The 15256-nt window shown below is 39.3% G+C and overlaps 2 protein-coding genes and 2 non-coding genes across 5 annotated transcripts; all 4 read right to left on the reverse strand.

Moving 5' to 3' along the window:
- Window positions 1–359: 359 nt before the first annotated feature.
- On the reverse strand, window positions 360–5419 carry LOC128371672 (heat shock cognate 70 kDa protein). Its single transcript, XM_053332043.1, has 9 exons — window positions 5336–5419; window positions 3431–3640; window positions 2828–3033; window positions 2590–2742; window positions 1934–2489; window positions 1646–1848; window positions 1252–1450; window positions 923–1155; window positions 360–810 (listed from the first exon to the last, which is right to left on the reverse strand). The coding sequence occupies exons 2-9, from the start codon at window positions 3633–3635 to the stop codon at window positions 610–612; spliced, it is 1956 nt and encodes a 651-aa protein (XP_053188018.1). The 5' UTR covers window positions 3636–3640; window positions 5336–5419; the 3' UTR covers window positions 360–609.
- On the reverse strand, window positions 1516–1608 carry LOC128371988 (small nucleolar RNA SNORD14). Its single transcript, XR_008322840.1, has one exon. It is a non-coding gene; the product is annotated as a small nucleolar RNA SNORD14 (small nucleolar RNA).
- LOC128371987 (small nucleolar RNA SNORD14) lies at window positions 3099–3190 on the reverse strand. Its single transcript, XR_008322839.1, has one exon. It is a non-coding gene; the product is annotated as a small nucleolar RNA SNORD14 (small nucleolar RNA).
- A 2236-nt stretch (window positions 5420–7655) lies between the features above and the next one.
- Window positions 7656–13993, reverse strand: LOC128371677 (cytotoxic and regulatory T-cell molecule). Of its 2 annotated transcripts, none has more exons than XM_053332055.1 (11): window positions 13921–13993; window positions 12355–12492; window positions 12083–12235; window positions 11762–11881; window positions 10964–11113; window positions 10278–10484; window positions 9555–9632; window positions 9307–9369; window positions 9037–9186; window positions 8673–8759; window positions 7656–8032 (listed from the first exon to the last, which is right to left on the reverse strand). In XM_053332055.1, exons 1-11 carry the CDS (start codon window positions 13964–13966, stop codon window positions 7857–7859), a joined length of 1368 nt encoding a protein of 455 aa, XP_053188030.1. In that variant the 5' UTR covers window positions 13967–13993; the 3' UTR covers window positions 7656–7856. The 2 variants fall into 2 exon arrangements, with proteins under 2 accessions (XP_053188030.1, XP_053188029.1); XM_053332054.1 differs by having other exon boundaries at window positions 8673–8774.
- Window positions 13994–15256: the final 1263 nt, after the last annotated feature.

Below are 15256 nucleotides of genomic sequence, written 5' to 3' on the forward strand. Positions count from 1 at the left end.
ACATTAATTTCCCCAATGGCATCTATCCATCCTAGTCTAGACACACCTGACAGTTAATTTCCCCCAATTGCATCTATATTGCAGTACTGTCTTTGAGTTACATTGTCATTAACTCCTATCACTTAGTTTAAACGTTTCTATAATATAGCCTTATACATTGTTTAACTTCCCTGGATATTCCTTCATCAGAAGCATTAAAAACAGTTTCATAAACACAATCAAGTTAAAATGTTACTAAAGCCAATAAGCCAGAGCATAACATCCACAACACAAACCTAACATGATCTGATTTCACAGCTACTGGGGTGACTATTTTCAGATTGAGGCGGAGCTCTGCAGTGCAAAAAATAAGGCAGTCAGAGGGTCACAAGATTTTTTTTTATTGTCAAGTAAGTGACATCTCAGTATACAAAATACTTTAACATAAGTCACAGCTCAGTTGTGCCAACTACCGAGGTTGTTCCCAGTTGTGTCGCAAACAATGCAATATAAGTGATCCCTGAACCCAGTTTTTATTTTACGCTCTTTAGCTTGTTGTCACTTGTGCTATAAGAGGGTTTCTTTCTTGGAAAACATCTCTTGGAAGTTGCGGCTGAGAAGATGGAATGTTTAGTCGACCTCCTCGATGGTAGGGCCAGAGGATCCACCGCCACCGGGAGCTGCACCGCCGGCTCCGGGGAAGCCACCGGGCATGCCCTCAGGCATACCTCCTGGCATGCCACCAGCGCTCTGGTACAGCTTTGTGATGATGGGGTTGCACACCTTCTCAAGCTCCTTCTGTTGATGCTCATATTCATCCCTCTCAGCAGTCTGCAAAACAAGGAGATTATGGTGTTCAGAAAAGCTTGTGAATGTGCATTTAAGAATATGCTAATCATGCTTTTCTCAATAGATAAACTGCCTTCATAGAATCAGTTTTTACCTGGTTCTTGTCGAGCCAGCTGATAACCTCGTTGCACTTGTCTAAAATCTTCTGCTTGTCGTCGTCACTGATTTTGCCAGCGAGCTTCTCATCCTCCACTGTGGACTTCATGTTGAAAGCATAAGACTCCAGGCCATTCTTAGCAGACACCTTGTCACGCTGGACGTCATCCTCTGCCTTGTACTTCTCAGCTTCCTGAACCATGCGTTCAATATCCTCCTTGCTGAGGCGACCTATCATAAAACAGACAACATTAGTATTTTATCATTGTTTGATTAAAACCGTTGCTGTGTTTGAGTTCAGCACCATTTTTAAATTTATTTTCATACCCTTGTCATTGGTGATGGTGATCTTGTTCTCCTTGCCAGTGCTCTTGTCAACAGCAGAGACATTCATGATACCGTTGGCGTCAATATCAAATGTCACCTCAATCTGGGGAACGCCACGAGGAGCAGGAGGGATGCCTGTCAGCTCAAACTTGCCCAGCAGGTTGTTATCCTTTGTCATGGCACGCTCACCTTCATAAACCTGTTGAAACAAAGTAGTGTTAGAACATTTTTGCACTGTGCATCTATAGATCTGCTAACTTGATATCGCTCAGACATCCAAGGAAGGTCAGGGCCATCTTTGGTCTTGCGACCTCTGGTGGAAACTACGAATGGCTGGAATCAACTTCATCACAGCGAAACATTGTGAGGTGGGTATAAATGATGTTGCCCTTACCTGGATAAGCACACCAGGCTGGTTGTCAGAGTAGGTGGTGAAGGTCTGGGTCTGCTTGGTAGGAATGGTGGTGTTACGCTTGATCAGGACAGTCATGACGCCTCCAGCTGTCTCGATACCCAGGGACAGAGGGGTGACGTCCAGAAGCAGCAAGTCTTGGACATTCTCAGACTTGTCACCAGAGAGGATGGCAGCCTGCACAGCTGTAAACAGAAACATCTGGTTAGACTGAGTGTTTTCATTATTAAGAAATTAAGGATTTGTGCATCTTTTAAAAAAGACACCTACCAGCTCCGTAGGCAACAGCCTCATCAGGGTTGATGCTCTTGTTGAGCTCCTTGCCGTTGAAGAAGTCCTGCAGCAGCTTCTGGATCTTTGGGATACGGGTGGAGCCACCGACCAGGACGATGTCATGGATCTGCCCCTTGTCCATCTTGGCATCACGGAGTGACTTCTCTACTGGGTCGAGGGTGCCACGGAAGAGGTCAGCGTTGAGCTCCTCAAAGCGAGCCCTGGTGATGGAGGTGTAGAAGTCAACTCCCTCATACAGAGAGTCGATTTCGATGCTGGCCTGGGTGCTGGAAGACAGGGTGCGCTTTGCCCTCTCACAGGCGGTGCGGAGACGACGGACAGCTCTCTTGTTGTCGCTGATGTCCTTCTTGTACTTGCGCTTGAACTCTGCGATGAAGTGGTTGACCATGCGGTTGTCGAAATCTTCTCCACCAAGATGAGTATCACCAGCAGTGGATTTGACCTCAAAGATACCATCCTCAATGGTCAAAATGGACACATCGAAGGTGCCACCACCCAGATCAAAGATCAGCACGTTCCTCTCAGCTCCAACCTGTTATGAAATTTTTGTTAGACATTTAAAAAGTCATATTTGACTGAGTTTAATCACATTTTGGACATTATTCAAGTATAATTTGAATTGTTCTACATGCCTTCTTGTCCAACCCATAGGCGATGGCAGCAGCAGTTGGCTCATTGATGATACGCAGGACATTGAGGCCAGAGATGGTTCCAGCATCCTTAGTGGCCTGGCGCTGAGAGTCGTTGAAGTAGGCGGGTACAGTAATTACAGCGTTGTTGACAGTCTGTGAGGAAGAACAAGTCAAACATTAGCATCCATTCAACCTCAAAAGCTGACTATGTCTAGAGCGTTGTCAGGAAAGACCTTACTTTTCCGAGGTAGGCTTCAGCAATCTCCTTCATCTTGGTCAGCACCATGGAAGAGACTTCCTCTGGGTAGAAGCACTTGGACTCGCCCTTGTACTCAACTTGAACCTTGGGGCGGGTGTTGTCGTTGATGACGTTGAATGGCCAGTGCTTCATGTCTGACTGCACAACTGCGTCGTCAAACCTGCGGCCAATCAATCTCTTGGCATCTGCAACAGACATTTTATTTTATTGTATTGTAACTGACTCCATTGTGGATTTTCATAAAGAAAAATCACTCAGACATCCAAGGAAGGTCAGAGCCATCTTTGGTCTTTCGACCTCTGGTGGAAACTACGAATGGCAGGAAAATCGTCATCACAGTGATGTGTGCTTTAACAGGGTCTCTTGGGACCAATAGGTTGGTCTGTCATTCTTGCCACAAGTCCAAAAGGACTGGTAGACCTTAATGTTTGACAATGGTGCCAGACAATTTATAAACAGCATGTCTGGCTGCACTTAGCGGTGCTTGGTTGTGATAAACTCAGTAAAAACATTCGATTTCACAGTTCGTGTGACAAGAATGAAAGACCACAGTATAACCATTGCTCTAAGCTGAAAACTTACCGAAAACTGTGTTGGTGGGGTTCATGGCGACCTGGTTCTTGGCTGCATCTCCGATCAGCCTCTCAGAATCTGTGAAGGCCACATAGCTGGGTGTGGTCCTGTTACCCTGGTCGTTGGCAATAATTTCAACTTTGCCATGCTGGAACACACCAACACAGGAGTAGGTGGTCCCGAGATCAATACCAACTGCTGGTCCCTTAGACATGTTTCCTGGAGAGAAAAAAAACAGGGGGGGTGTTAGTTATTTTTGTTGTTTAAGAAAAACTCAAGTCTAAAGCATGCCAGTCAGATACTTAAATTATATTTCAGTCAAAGTACCATTGAACTTAAAGAGGCCTTTTCATTATTTTAAGCCATTTCACCTTAGAACTGTTAAATAAAAAAGGCAGCAGCAGTACTGAGGAGCAGTATCACTAACCGTCTCTAGATCTTATCCAGCTTTATTGCATTTAAGAAATATTCACATCCATTATTGAAGTAAAAGTTCCAATACAGTAATACTGATACTCCATAACAAGAAACGCCCTGCATTAAAGTAAAAGTACCTCAGTATTATCAGCTTTTAATTTCCATGAAAAGGAAAGTGAAAGTTCTGTTTAGCTCCTACTGATATAATAGGTCTATAATTGCACCCACATGATCCCTGTGGACAGAGATCACCTTTACATACTTGTTTTTCTATTTGCCATATTTGCCCTGGTTGTGGCCATTAGGAGGAATCCCTAACCATAATCATTTGAAAATGTTAATACATTTGGTATGTTTTATATGAAACCTAAGTTTAAGTAGTTTTCCTGTTTTGCCCAGTAAATGTGTACATTTCGAAAAGTATTGTTTTTTATGTCTGGAACTGCCAATGTGCAATAAGGATATGGCATCATTAATATATTATTCATATTTTAATTCCACTACAGGACAGACTTGATGTCTGCAGTTAAGAGGGAAAAGGTGCAGCATATACCCGGCAATCTGCCAAAATGAGGATATCTCAGCATAGTGGCAGAGGTCCAATATCCTGCTTTTCTACTAATGAATGTGCTACTATGGAACCTCAAAGTAGCATTATTCATATATTACAAATCCATTTTATATTTTGTTATCCAATTCAAGCTGTATTTCTTTAACATATATTTGTCTTAGGAGAGGGATTCTCTTCTACCCTTCCTGATGTCCCTCTATTAAAAGGGTTTTTTGAGAATAGTTTTTCCTCACTTGAATCCAGGGTGTAAGAACAGAGGATGTTCAGTTACAGTACAGACTGAAGCGCCCTGAGGCTAATTTGTGACATTGGGTTTAACAAATATTGACTTGAATCTTGGGTAGTTGAATGCGTGAGGTATGGGTTGAGTCTGACCATGTGACCATGAGGCGGCAACTTTAACACAATACTGCAGTAAGTCATGAAATTGACAAAGGTAACTTCTTTTTTTTACCATACAGGCGCTAAACACTTTACAAAAACTAGCCTAAAGCTGCTCAATCATACAGCAGTCGAGCACAAGGCAGGCAGCTGAGCAGCAGTGACTAATACAGCAGCATACCGCATGGCGACAAGACAGCTCTTGTTCTGGAGACCGGAAGTCCGTTTCACAATAAAAGCAGAGAACATTCTGGAACATTCCCCTCCCCCACCCACACCACTCTGCTAGCTTAATGGCTAACATTAGCTAATGCGTCCATTCTGTTGGTGATTACAGCCAGTTACAAACCAACAGATGATATTTCACATTCTGCACCATCAATGTACAACCAATGGTACGTTTTGACGTGGTTTGCGAATCAAGACAATGAGCGAGCAAAAATACTGCCGGCTATTACCGCCATTGAAGCAATCCAGGAGGATGTGGAGAGTTTTATATTTTTAAATAAATCTCTTTGTTTGTAAGTGGATCAAGAATAACTTACCGAATTGATGATTGAACCGAGGATGACTTGAGGTGTCGGCAGAGATGACCTTGCCGGTGTGAGAAGGGAAAGGAAGACGGACGGTTGACGGAACTTTATATATAACCGGCAAAACAGCCAATCAGACCTCGAGTCTTTGACGTAACCTCAACCGTCCGCCAATGACAGTTAGTATCTCTGATGACGCTTACAGCCGTCAACCTTACTTCCTTTTCCGTTATCTGTATTTCGTAATGTCTTTGAATGGCCGCATGGCTTTAGACGTTAGCTTTGTCTGGAGATAGAAGCTATACTCCTGATCTCTATTCAATATCACGCATATAGTTGGACAGTTGAATGAGTTTATGTTTGTATTACACTGACCTTACGAAAGGAAGCTGTAGTATTGTTCCAGTATGGATATAAATTATATAACACAGCTATGCTATTGAATTAGTGAAGCACAATTCTCTCGTTCCTCTTGTTCTATACTGTAGTTCATGTTGTGCTGTAGTTTATGTTGTTCTATTCTGTAGTTCATCTTGTTCTATAGGCTACTGTAGTTCATCTTGTTCTATACTGTAGTTCATCTTGTTCTATAGGCTACTGTAGTTCATCTTGTTCTATACTGTAGTTCATCTTGTTCTATATTCTACTGTAGTTCATCTTGTTATGTTCTGTAGTTCCTGTTGTTCTATACTGTAGTAGTTCATGTTCTGTACTGTAGTTAATCTTGTTCTATAGGCTACTGTAGTTCATCTTGTTATGTTCTGTAGTTCCTGTTGTTCTATACTGTAGTAGTTCATGTTCTGTACTGTAGTTCATCTTGTTCTATAGGCTACTGTAGTTCATCTTGTTATGTTCTGTAGTTCCTGTTGTTCTATACTGTAGTAGTTCATGTTCTGTACTGTAGTTCATCTTGTTCTATAGCCTACTGTAGTTCATCTTGTTATGTTCTGTAGTTCCTGTTGTTCTATACTGTAGTAGTTCATGTTCTGTACTGTAGTTCATCTTGTTCAATACTGTAGTTCCTGTTGTTCTATACTGTAGTTCATCTTGTTCTATACTGTAGTTCATGTTGTTGTGTAGGCCTACTGTAGTTCCTGTTCTATACTGGAGTTCATGTTGTTCTATACTGTAGTTCCTCTAGTTCTATACTGTAGTTCCTCAAGTTCTATACTGTAGTTCATGTCGTGAGCAGGAGAAATGTATCTTGTGCTCACGAGAAAAGTATCTCGTGCTCACCAAATAGTATCTCGTGCTCACCAGAAAGTATCTCGCGCTCACCAAAAAGTATCTTGTGCTCACCAGAAAGTGTCTTGTGCTCACCAGAAAGTGTCTTGTGCTCACGAGAAACATTTCTCGTGAACATGGGAAACCAAAGTTTTTTTTTCTTTCTACCATGTCCCTTTACGGGCTCCGTACTGCCTGTATGTTGTTGTTTTTTTGCTTTATAATCAGAAAGGTTAAAAAACGTGTAGCCTGTATGTTCATATAGTTATTTTACACAATATAACGTACACAGTTTGCATATACTAGTTAGCTTGAAAATAACTGAATAGAAAAAGTGATAAATGCACTGGAGTCTATAGTTGTACCACATTACCCTAATCCACCCTATAAGATCTTATATAGTAGTACATGTGTGTACTGTACAGTCAGCCCATTATAGCTGGTAGCTTACTGGTTATTGCAACAATACATTCACATATTGACAATTAAAAGATCTCTTTCAATTGTGCTTTCAATGGAAGTGATGGAGGAAAAAATCCACAGTGTGTCCACACAGTCATTTCAAAGTAGATGATCAGCTTCTATTGAGCTTCAGCAGTTAGTCTTATAGTTAGTATCATATCAAGTGATATCTGACACATTTAAAGACTTTTTAGCATTAAATTCCCTCTTAGTGTTTCCCTATTGAGCTGTGGTGGAAGTATAGTAACAAAAAGAGGAACTTTGGTACTAAAAACACTGTAATGTTGAAACATAGAAGATGAAGATGTGACTCATTTGGGCGACTGAAGCTTCATATTAGCTTCACATCAACTTTTAAATACAACTTGAAACATTTTGAACCTAACCTTTTTTAAATCAATTAATAATTTATATCTTTTCAAATTAGTTGAGCTAACTCCATAATCCTTTCACATACCTCCTGCATAAAAGTGTCTTGGTTTGGAATTACTGTTGTAGGCATGATACTTGAAATGTGACATTACGTATGATGATGACACGGTGAAACAGGGCACAAAAGATACAGATAATATTCAAAAAGATACTAATACTTTCCTTAAAAGGAAGCTGATATTTTCTTGAAAAACATAATTTATTGCTACTTGGATACACACAATTTTTACAGTATTCACAGTATTTATACAGTACAGTACTAAAGTTACAGTTAAGCAATATGCTAACACATTCTTTTCCATGTAAATCTACATTCTATGTCATAAGTGCAATAAAACAACCTAATCAGCATATTCTGAGAGCACGATAATGTTGCTAATGGTCTTGCTGCCATTAGAGAGTCTGTATGGGATTTCTACAGTTCTGTCTCCTTGATGTTACTTATGGCTGGAGTTTGTGCCTGGGTTTGAGGCTGAGAAGTCTGGCCTATATTTGTCCTCTCTGCTGCCGTCATCGCTCCTGTATTTATCACTGAAGTTATCCCTTTTGGCTCTTCAGAGACATACTGTGTGAATGCCATGTTGGAGAGTCCTGTGTGAGAGAGAACATTTCACAGTCAGTCATTACATTATTAGTCATCAGTTCTGTTTCTGTGGAATAAGAAGTGTGTCACAAGAGTCTGTGCTCCTTGAACTGCATACAATTCTATGTCACGCTGATGTTACAGTGAAATCAATTGTGACAGTGACATTTGTTGAAGAAATTGATTTAGTAGGCTTCGAAAGAACTTTTTAATATAGTTCAAAGTTTGAAAATACTATTGAGACAATTCAATTACTGACAAGTGTTGAATTAAACTAAAAATAAAAAATTATTTCTAATAATTTTTTCCCTGTTTGCTATCAGTCAATACCATCCACATAAGTGTTACTGAACTTTCTTAACTTGCTAAAGCTAATTAAGCCTAAAGCCTAAAGTTAAATTCAATAATAATTGCATTCAATTTTAGACCAATTTTAGACCAATTTTAGACCATGATTTTAGACCATTTTTCAATGTGTTCCTGAAAAAAATACACCCATGTCAGTTTGTAAATGATCTAAGCTTTAATTAACAGCATGTCATGAGAGAAAGAGAAAATCAAATCTCTGCTGCTGCTCATATTTTTCAGTCCACTTCCTCATTTCTTTTGGTTAGAAGCCATGAAAGAAATGCTGAATCATCTACATACCTCTCCACCTCTGTCCTTGGGAGTTCTTCTCTTCGTGGCTTGATTTTGATTTGTTGCTGTCCTCTGAAGGAACAGAGTCTTCATTCTCTGTAACAATAAACACTGTCATATGTTTTTTTTAAACTTACATATCAAAAAGAAAGTACTTGACTTTTTGTGTTGTAACCACAAGCCCACAATTAGATAGGCATGCTATACAGCAGACATAAGTGGGACGATATTTCTGGACACACATCAAGCAGAAGCCAGAATGAAACCAGCACAAAGGAGTTGCTTCATAAATTTATGGCCACTGACTGAAGTTCAAAATAACAACAGCTGCAGCCTTGATGCTATTATATGATGTGAGGACTAGTGTTCTTACCTCTCTTCCAGGTGATGTGTGCTCTTCTTAACTTGATGCCAAAAAAAATGACCACAATCAGCAAAGCGAAGATCAGGCTTGTCACGAGGAAGACCAGTAATGAGGAGTTTCCTTTATTAGCTGTCCGCTTCTCTAGGTCATTAGCACTCACTGGAAACACACAGAATGCTGGCGATTTATTCAACTTCAACAAGACCAAACAGTTACCTCACTATCATTTTCAAACCGGAGTCTCATATGCAGACACTGATGTGTTAACTGTGTATTTACCTGTTTTGTTTCCCTCTGTATCATTATAGAACGGGGTCTCCTCTGTTGTCTCATATGTCCAACCTTTAAGGAATCATGGAGAAGGGAGATACATTAATTAAAAGACTCAAGTAAGCTGCTGCAACCCCAGTCAACCTTGTTTTCTGAATGAAATACTCAGTTGTAGTTACTCAGAATTACCACTAGATGGCAACATACAGACAACAATTATTTTGCATATGCGGAAGATATAGTGCAGTGTACTGTACCTGTTGTGCTTGTTGCATTACTGCTGCTTTCATTTCCAGTCTTTGTTGTGTTAGAAAATACAGAAGTTCTTGAGACATCTACAATAAATATATACATTGTGATTAATACAAGAATAGAAAACAGTGTGATTTTTCATGTCAAAACTGATTTATCCATATTCTTGTTTGGTATTCTTTGGATTCAAATATTTAAGAAAGTGTTTCTTTAAGCTAGAGTGTCAGATCTTTGAAGATGCTCTATATGTCAGAACTGCATTTCCCCCACATGGAGTATCACTGTGCCATCTTCAGAATTTATGAATACATTTAACCTAGCTGAGTTTCATACTGCGCTGTGAGATTTCCGTCACAGGAAACAGGTCTAGCACTACTACAACTACAGTGGTTTAAGCGAGTGATATAAATGTGAAAAGTGAGATATCTGTTGTTTCCATCCCACATACTGACAGTTTGTGTTATACAACAATACACAATGAAGTTTCCTTTTGTTATATTCATTGTAAACATTGTTATGCAATATGTGGTCTAAATGTTGAGTCTTTTAGCCTTGTCATAATTTACTATTTGAACTTATGTGACATTTATACTGTCATGTGACATTAAAAGAACATTTTTATGTTGTTTCCTGGCGACATCTTTGCATATAGCGCATCATCTGATGTGGAATGTTTGGTCATTCAGAACCTGTGCACCTTAAATAGCTTAGAAAGGAAAAACACTCACCACCAGTACTGGTGACATGTGTGGGTTCTGTAACTGTCTCATTGGAAGGAACAGTTGATAACATTGCAGAGCTCTCTGATGAAGGCCCATGCTCATCTCTGGTTGTGAGATATGCTGTTGTTCCCCCATGTGAGATCCAGCGGGTCGTTGTCGTTGACCCTTGAGGGTGAGATGTGGGTGGACTTGTCACGGCCGTGGGCTTTTTCGCTGTGACAGAGAGGGGTTTTACGTTATCTTCACATTAACAGCCCTCAATTCACGGAAAATCAAAGTGAAAATTCATGCTGACATTTGAACAATTTGCCAATCTCACATCTGTTTTTCATAACTAGACTAAAAGAAACCAGACTATTTACGACCCACCAAAAGAGGAAATTGCATAGCGCTGTTTGGTTGGTCAAGTTTCACAGTGTGATGCTTTGGACAGTGTCATGGAGAAACTCATGAGAAAAAACACTTCCCAGTGCTTTCCCTCTTCTGTGACGACACAGCTACGCTTTCACTGTTCCTCAAACATCACGCTTTATGCAGAAGTACTTTAAAGTAAACATTTTCTGTTTAACACAAATATAGTTGTACCTATTTTTCTGTTGCTGAATATTTGGTAGGCAGTGTTGATACTATACATACTAAAATATGAGCAGGTATAGCTACGGTAAGTACTAATTTCTACTAATTATACTTACGTCCAATTTTGACATGGTTCATCAGGGGTGAGGACAGAGATGGATGTCGAACAATGCATTTCACGATGGCTCTGTTCTTCGAAGACACGACATGTAACATACCTATGGTGACATACTTTTTACCTTCGAGTACAGTTTGGGCATGATGAGCTGTGGAAAGGGACAGATATCATTAGTTTCTATTTATTACTAGGTGTACCAGCAACAACTACTAATCTATGACTCTCATCTAAAATGAATAGTTTGACATGTTTGTAGAAATGAGAACTGTGTTTAACAGACAGTTGAAAAGGAAATTTAAAGTTTACAGCTGTCAGCAAACCTACCAAATATGGGTTCAATTTACGGTAAGTGTGCCAGGTAGTGTCATCAGGAGATGATGAGCCCACTCAGTGGTCTCATTAATTTTGTCACACCCACACAAGAGCAGCTGCAATAACCAGTTCAAAGTACTGAGTATTGGAAGAAAAGCCTACCTGCCATTCTGTTCATTTATGTGCACAAAACTATTGGGTGAAATAGTTTTATATCTTTCATATCTCTCATACTGCTGTGCCATGATAAACATATCACATCAAATAGAGAACAGAGTGTATTCCAGCTCCTGTAATTTGGAAGACTTTTGGCTTAGAGGTTCAGAATAGCAGTGGAAGCAGCTAAAGAAGGTAGGTGATGTGCCTATGTGGCTTAAATTAATGATGTGGCTCACTTTGCTCCACTTCTTAACTCAAATGTAGTTCACTATTTAATGTTGGTAATAACTTGTTTTCTGAGTTCATAACTAATTAACCAACTTACCATGAATTTCATGCCCGTTATCTATTTGCCAGTAGATCTGGGGAAATCTGTCGCTCTCTTCAGCAGTGCATTTGATGATAGTTTTCCCATCGTGATTTGATTTTGACATTTTGGGGAGACCTTTAAAAGAATCATCAGAAGAGCAAATAATATGATAAATAATATAATAATATGTTATAATATGAGGACATAATCATCCAAACAGCTAAAGTTGTTTTCATGGTGAGTCTTGTTGCTGAATTGCTTTCATGTCAATTTTATAATCTATAGACTACCACTGTTTGAATGCAGTGCAAATATAGTTAGTTTAATTATACTCACCAAACACTGTCACCTCTACTTTCTTCTCTATTGTGGGGTGGCTGTACTGTGAGCATGTGTAGTTGCCTCCATCTCTGAAGGTGACATCGGAAACACTGACACTGAATTCAGTGTGGGAAAGTTTGTCAATGCTGTACCGCTTGTCCTTCAAAGCTGGAGATGAGTGAGGGCAAATAAAACAATGAGGTTAAATATCCCTGATTTAAAAGTCTGAGACTGTGCTGCTGTTATATATTTGATGGTATGAAAAAAAATTAAGATATGACATTCACCTTTATTCCGATTGAAAAACATGATCTGTCCTTCAGGGTTACGCCACTCCACATTGTTCTTGTGAGCGTTTGTAATGGGGCAGTTTAAGTGGAGTGTCTGACCTTGTATCACAGTACGCTGCCACACCGCAAGTGAACCTGCAATCACATAAAATAGGAACAATGTTTTTGTTGAAAATTCATACTGAGGGCAAAAAGTAATTTCCACACATTTTGATAATACATGTATTTTTCATAAATTGACACCAATTGCAGGCAGCTACGTTACTACTCTTCACAAACACATAAAAAAAGTCAAGAGCAATGACAGTATGTCTCCCTCCCTCACACACAGAGCTGTCCGAAGTTAACACCCTGTTTGACACAGGTTGACTCAGCTATTCCTGTTGGTACCTCCGACTTGGGACTTGTGTGTGTGTGTGCGTGTGTGTGTGTGTGTGTGTGTGTGTGTGTGTGTGTGCGTGCGTGTGTGTGTATGTGTGTGTGTTTGTACGTGGAGGTGGTGTGAACAGGGGGAAAAAACATTGTACTGCACCTACAAAATAAGTACCCCTCCCCCTTGGTGCACATCTAATGCATTTCTGTTCTGGCAGGAAGTAATGTGGTCAGTCATTTCTTGGTGAAAGAGAAAGTATGGGCGGATGTAAAGGCACATTATGAATTTGTGGTGGGTTGCTTATGGGGGCTTCTGGTACTTTTTTTTCCTATATTGGTGAGAATGACGAACTGTTTGGAAATTACATTTGTGGGGGCATACTGTTGCCAGTAGTGAGGACAGTGGGCTTAAAGGAACAGAGGTCAACAAGACGTTTTCACACGAGTGGGTCGAGTACGGAATATGACATTAACATATAAATTCACTACAGAACAATATAACCACAGAAAATAACTTTTTACTGAGTGGCAGCATGCTTTTGATCTGTTTTCTCTAGACATTAGTCATACAGTATGACACCCTTTTACTTTTTTAAATGATGACTTATAAAGTACATGTCAGCCCACAGGATACATATTCTACATGCAATGTATCTATACAGTGTATTATGATTTAAATGAAAGCAAAGTCAGTCAAAAGCATACATACTACTGTACAGACACATTATGCATATGTTTGTACATAATGTGCAGTATACAGTTATTTCACAGCATGAAGGGAACATACTGTATCTGTGTGCATTCAATATTAGCATTGAAGCACTGTTAATGGGAGAATGAGGCAGAATGAAAATGCAAAATTGTTGAATTTAATATAATAAAATGAAATAAAAATACAAATACAAATGTGGACACAGTTCATCAAAACCTTAACACACACAACCTAATGCCTAAAAACAAACTCAAGAAATCATCTGATTTATCAGAAGCTTCTAAATTTCCCCAATGAAGCATTCGATTTCAAAACATCACACGCTGCCACAGAAAGACCAATATCATAACATATGTTAAGAATTCATAATCAAAGCCTGTGTGTTTCATAATCATATCCAGTGTATTATCTCATTTCAGCATCATCTTCTTGTCATAACAGTGTGCCAGTCAACAAGTATAGAAGGTATAGGTACTCACCCTGTATGAATAACACGAAGACGACGAGCTGCAGCTTCAGTTCCATGTTTGTCAGTCAGTCACTCAGTCACACAACTCACTTCAACTCTGCAGCGTTTCCTCATCATGAGCTCTATTTGTACAGTAGAGAGGGACCTTCCGTGACATCACAGCCCTGTGGTTTCCACAGACTTTTTTTATTCATGGTATTGTCATGTGATTGATACTTAACTTAAAAATACAAGAATAGTTATGGATTCCTATAGATTGGTACAGAAGTGTATTGCATTCATCTGAATTTTTTGTTTTATTTTTAAGCTGTTATTGAGTATATTGTGAAAGTCATAGTTGGTCTCAAGCAGAGGCCTCCCCAGTCATGTAGCCTACTCCTACACTTTCATGTACCACGGCATCATGAAATCGAATAGAATAGAATATACTTTATTGTCTTCTAGGGGAAATTTGTCATGGACTCAAAGTGCATAGTGCATAGTAGTAGCTGCCCTTACAGACAATAAATACACATAAAATACATATAACAACTAAAGACGTACACGTAGGCTACATACACACTCATGACACATCCAATGAAAGATTAAAGCAAAATAAAAAACTATACAAACAGCATGTTTTCAAGCATGTTTTAACCACAGATAGGGCCTCACTTCTACCAGCTGAAGGTAAATAATGACATCAGATAGAGGGTTTGATGTGTGCCCGTCTCCACTCACCAGTAGTGCACCATTTCATGATGCTGTAGTGTAAGTGTAGGAGATCATCACACCTCTGAGAGCAACTGTGACTGTGACTAACTTTTATGTTATAATAGCATTTCACGTTATAACATGATAAGATGTTCATGTCTGATGCTTTTTTTTCTTTTTCTGGCATGACAGTAGGTTAACGTTACTTGCAGGTGGGTGCTTCTCGCAGAATTTTGAAGTATATCATCATTTTTCAAGTGAATGCAATATGCCTCTGTAAATGTCCTATAGACTGTTTCTTAAATGAAAGTATTTTGTGCCAGTAATTATCACTCAACCATCCCTCATAATGATTTAATAAAAACAATTAGAAGCTTAATATTTCATATTTTTATTTAGCAATTTTCAAGAAAAAAATCCCCAAAATACATAGGTGGTATTCCCCTCAGAATTTTACTTTTTAGAGAGCAAAGCTGTTGTCATTCCAGCTATGCTCTTTCTATCTATCATAAATTAAAAATGCTCTTTTGAGTGAAAGTAAGATAGTAAAATAGGATAATGCTTCAGTGCAGATCAGTGAGACTAAAGGTCTCAAATCAACTCTTTGGTGGGTTTATGATACAGGTCAACTGAGGTCATCCAACTCTTAATTT

Source organism: Scomber japonicus, chromosome 13 (genome assembly GCF_027409825.1).
Source record: "Scomber japonicus isolate fScoJap1 chromosome 13, fScoJap1.pri, whole genome shotgun sequence".
Classification (NCBI taxonomy): Eukaryota; Metazoa; Chordata; class Actinopteri; order Scombriformes; family Scombridae; genus Scomber; species Scomber japonicus.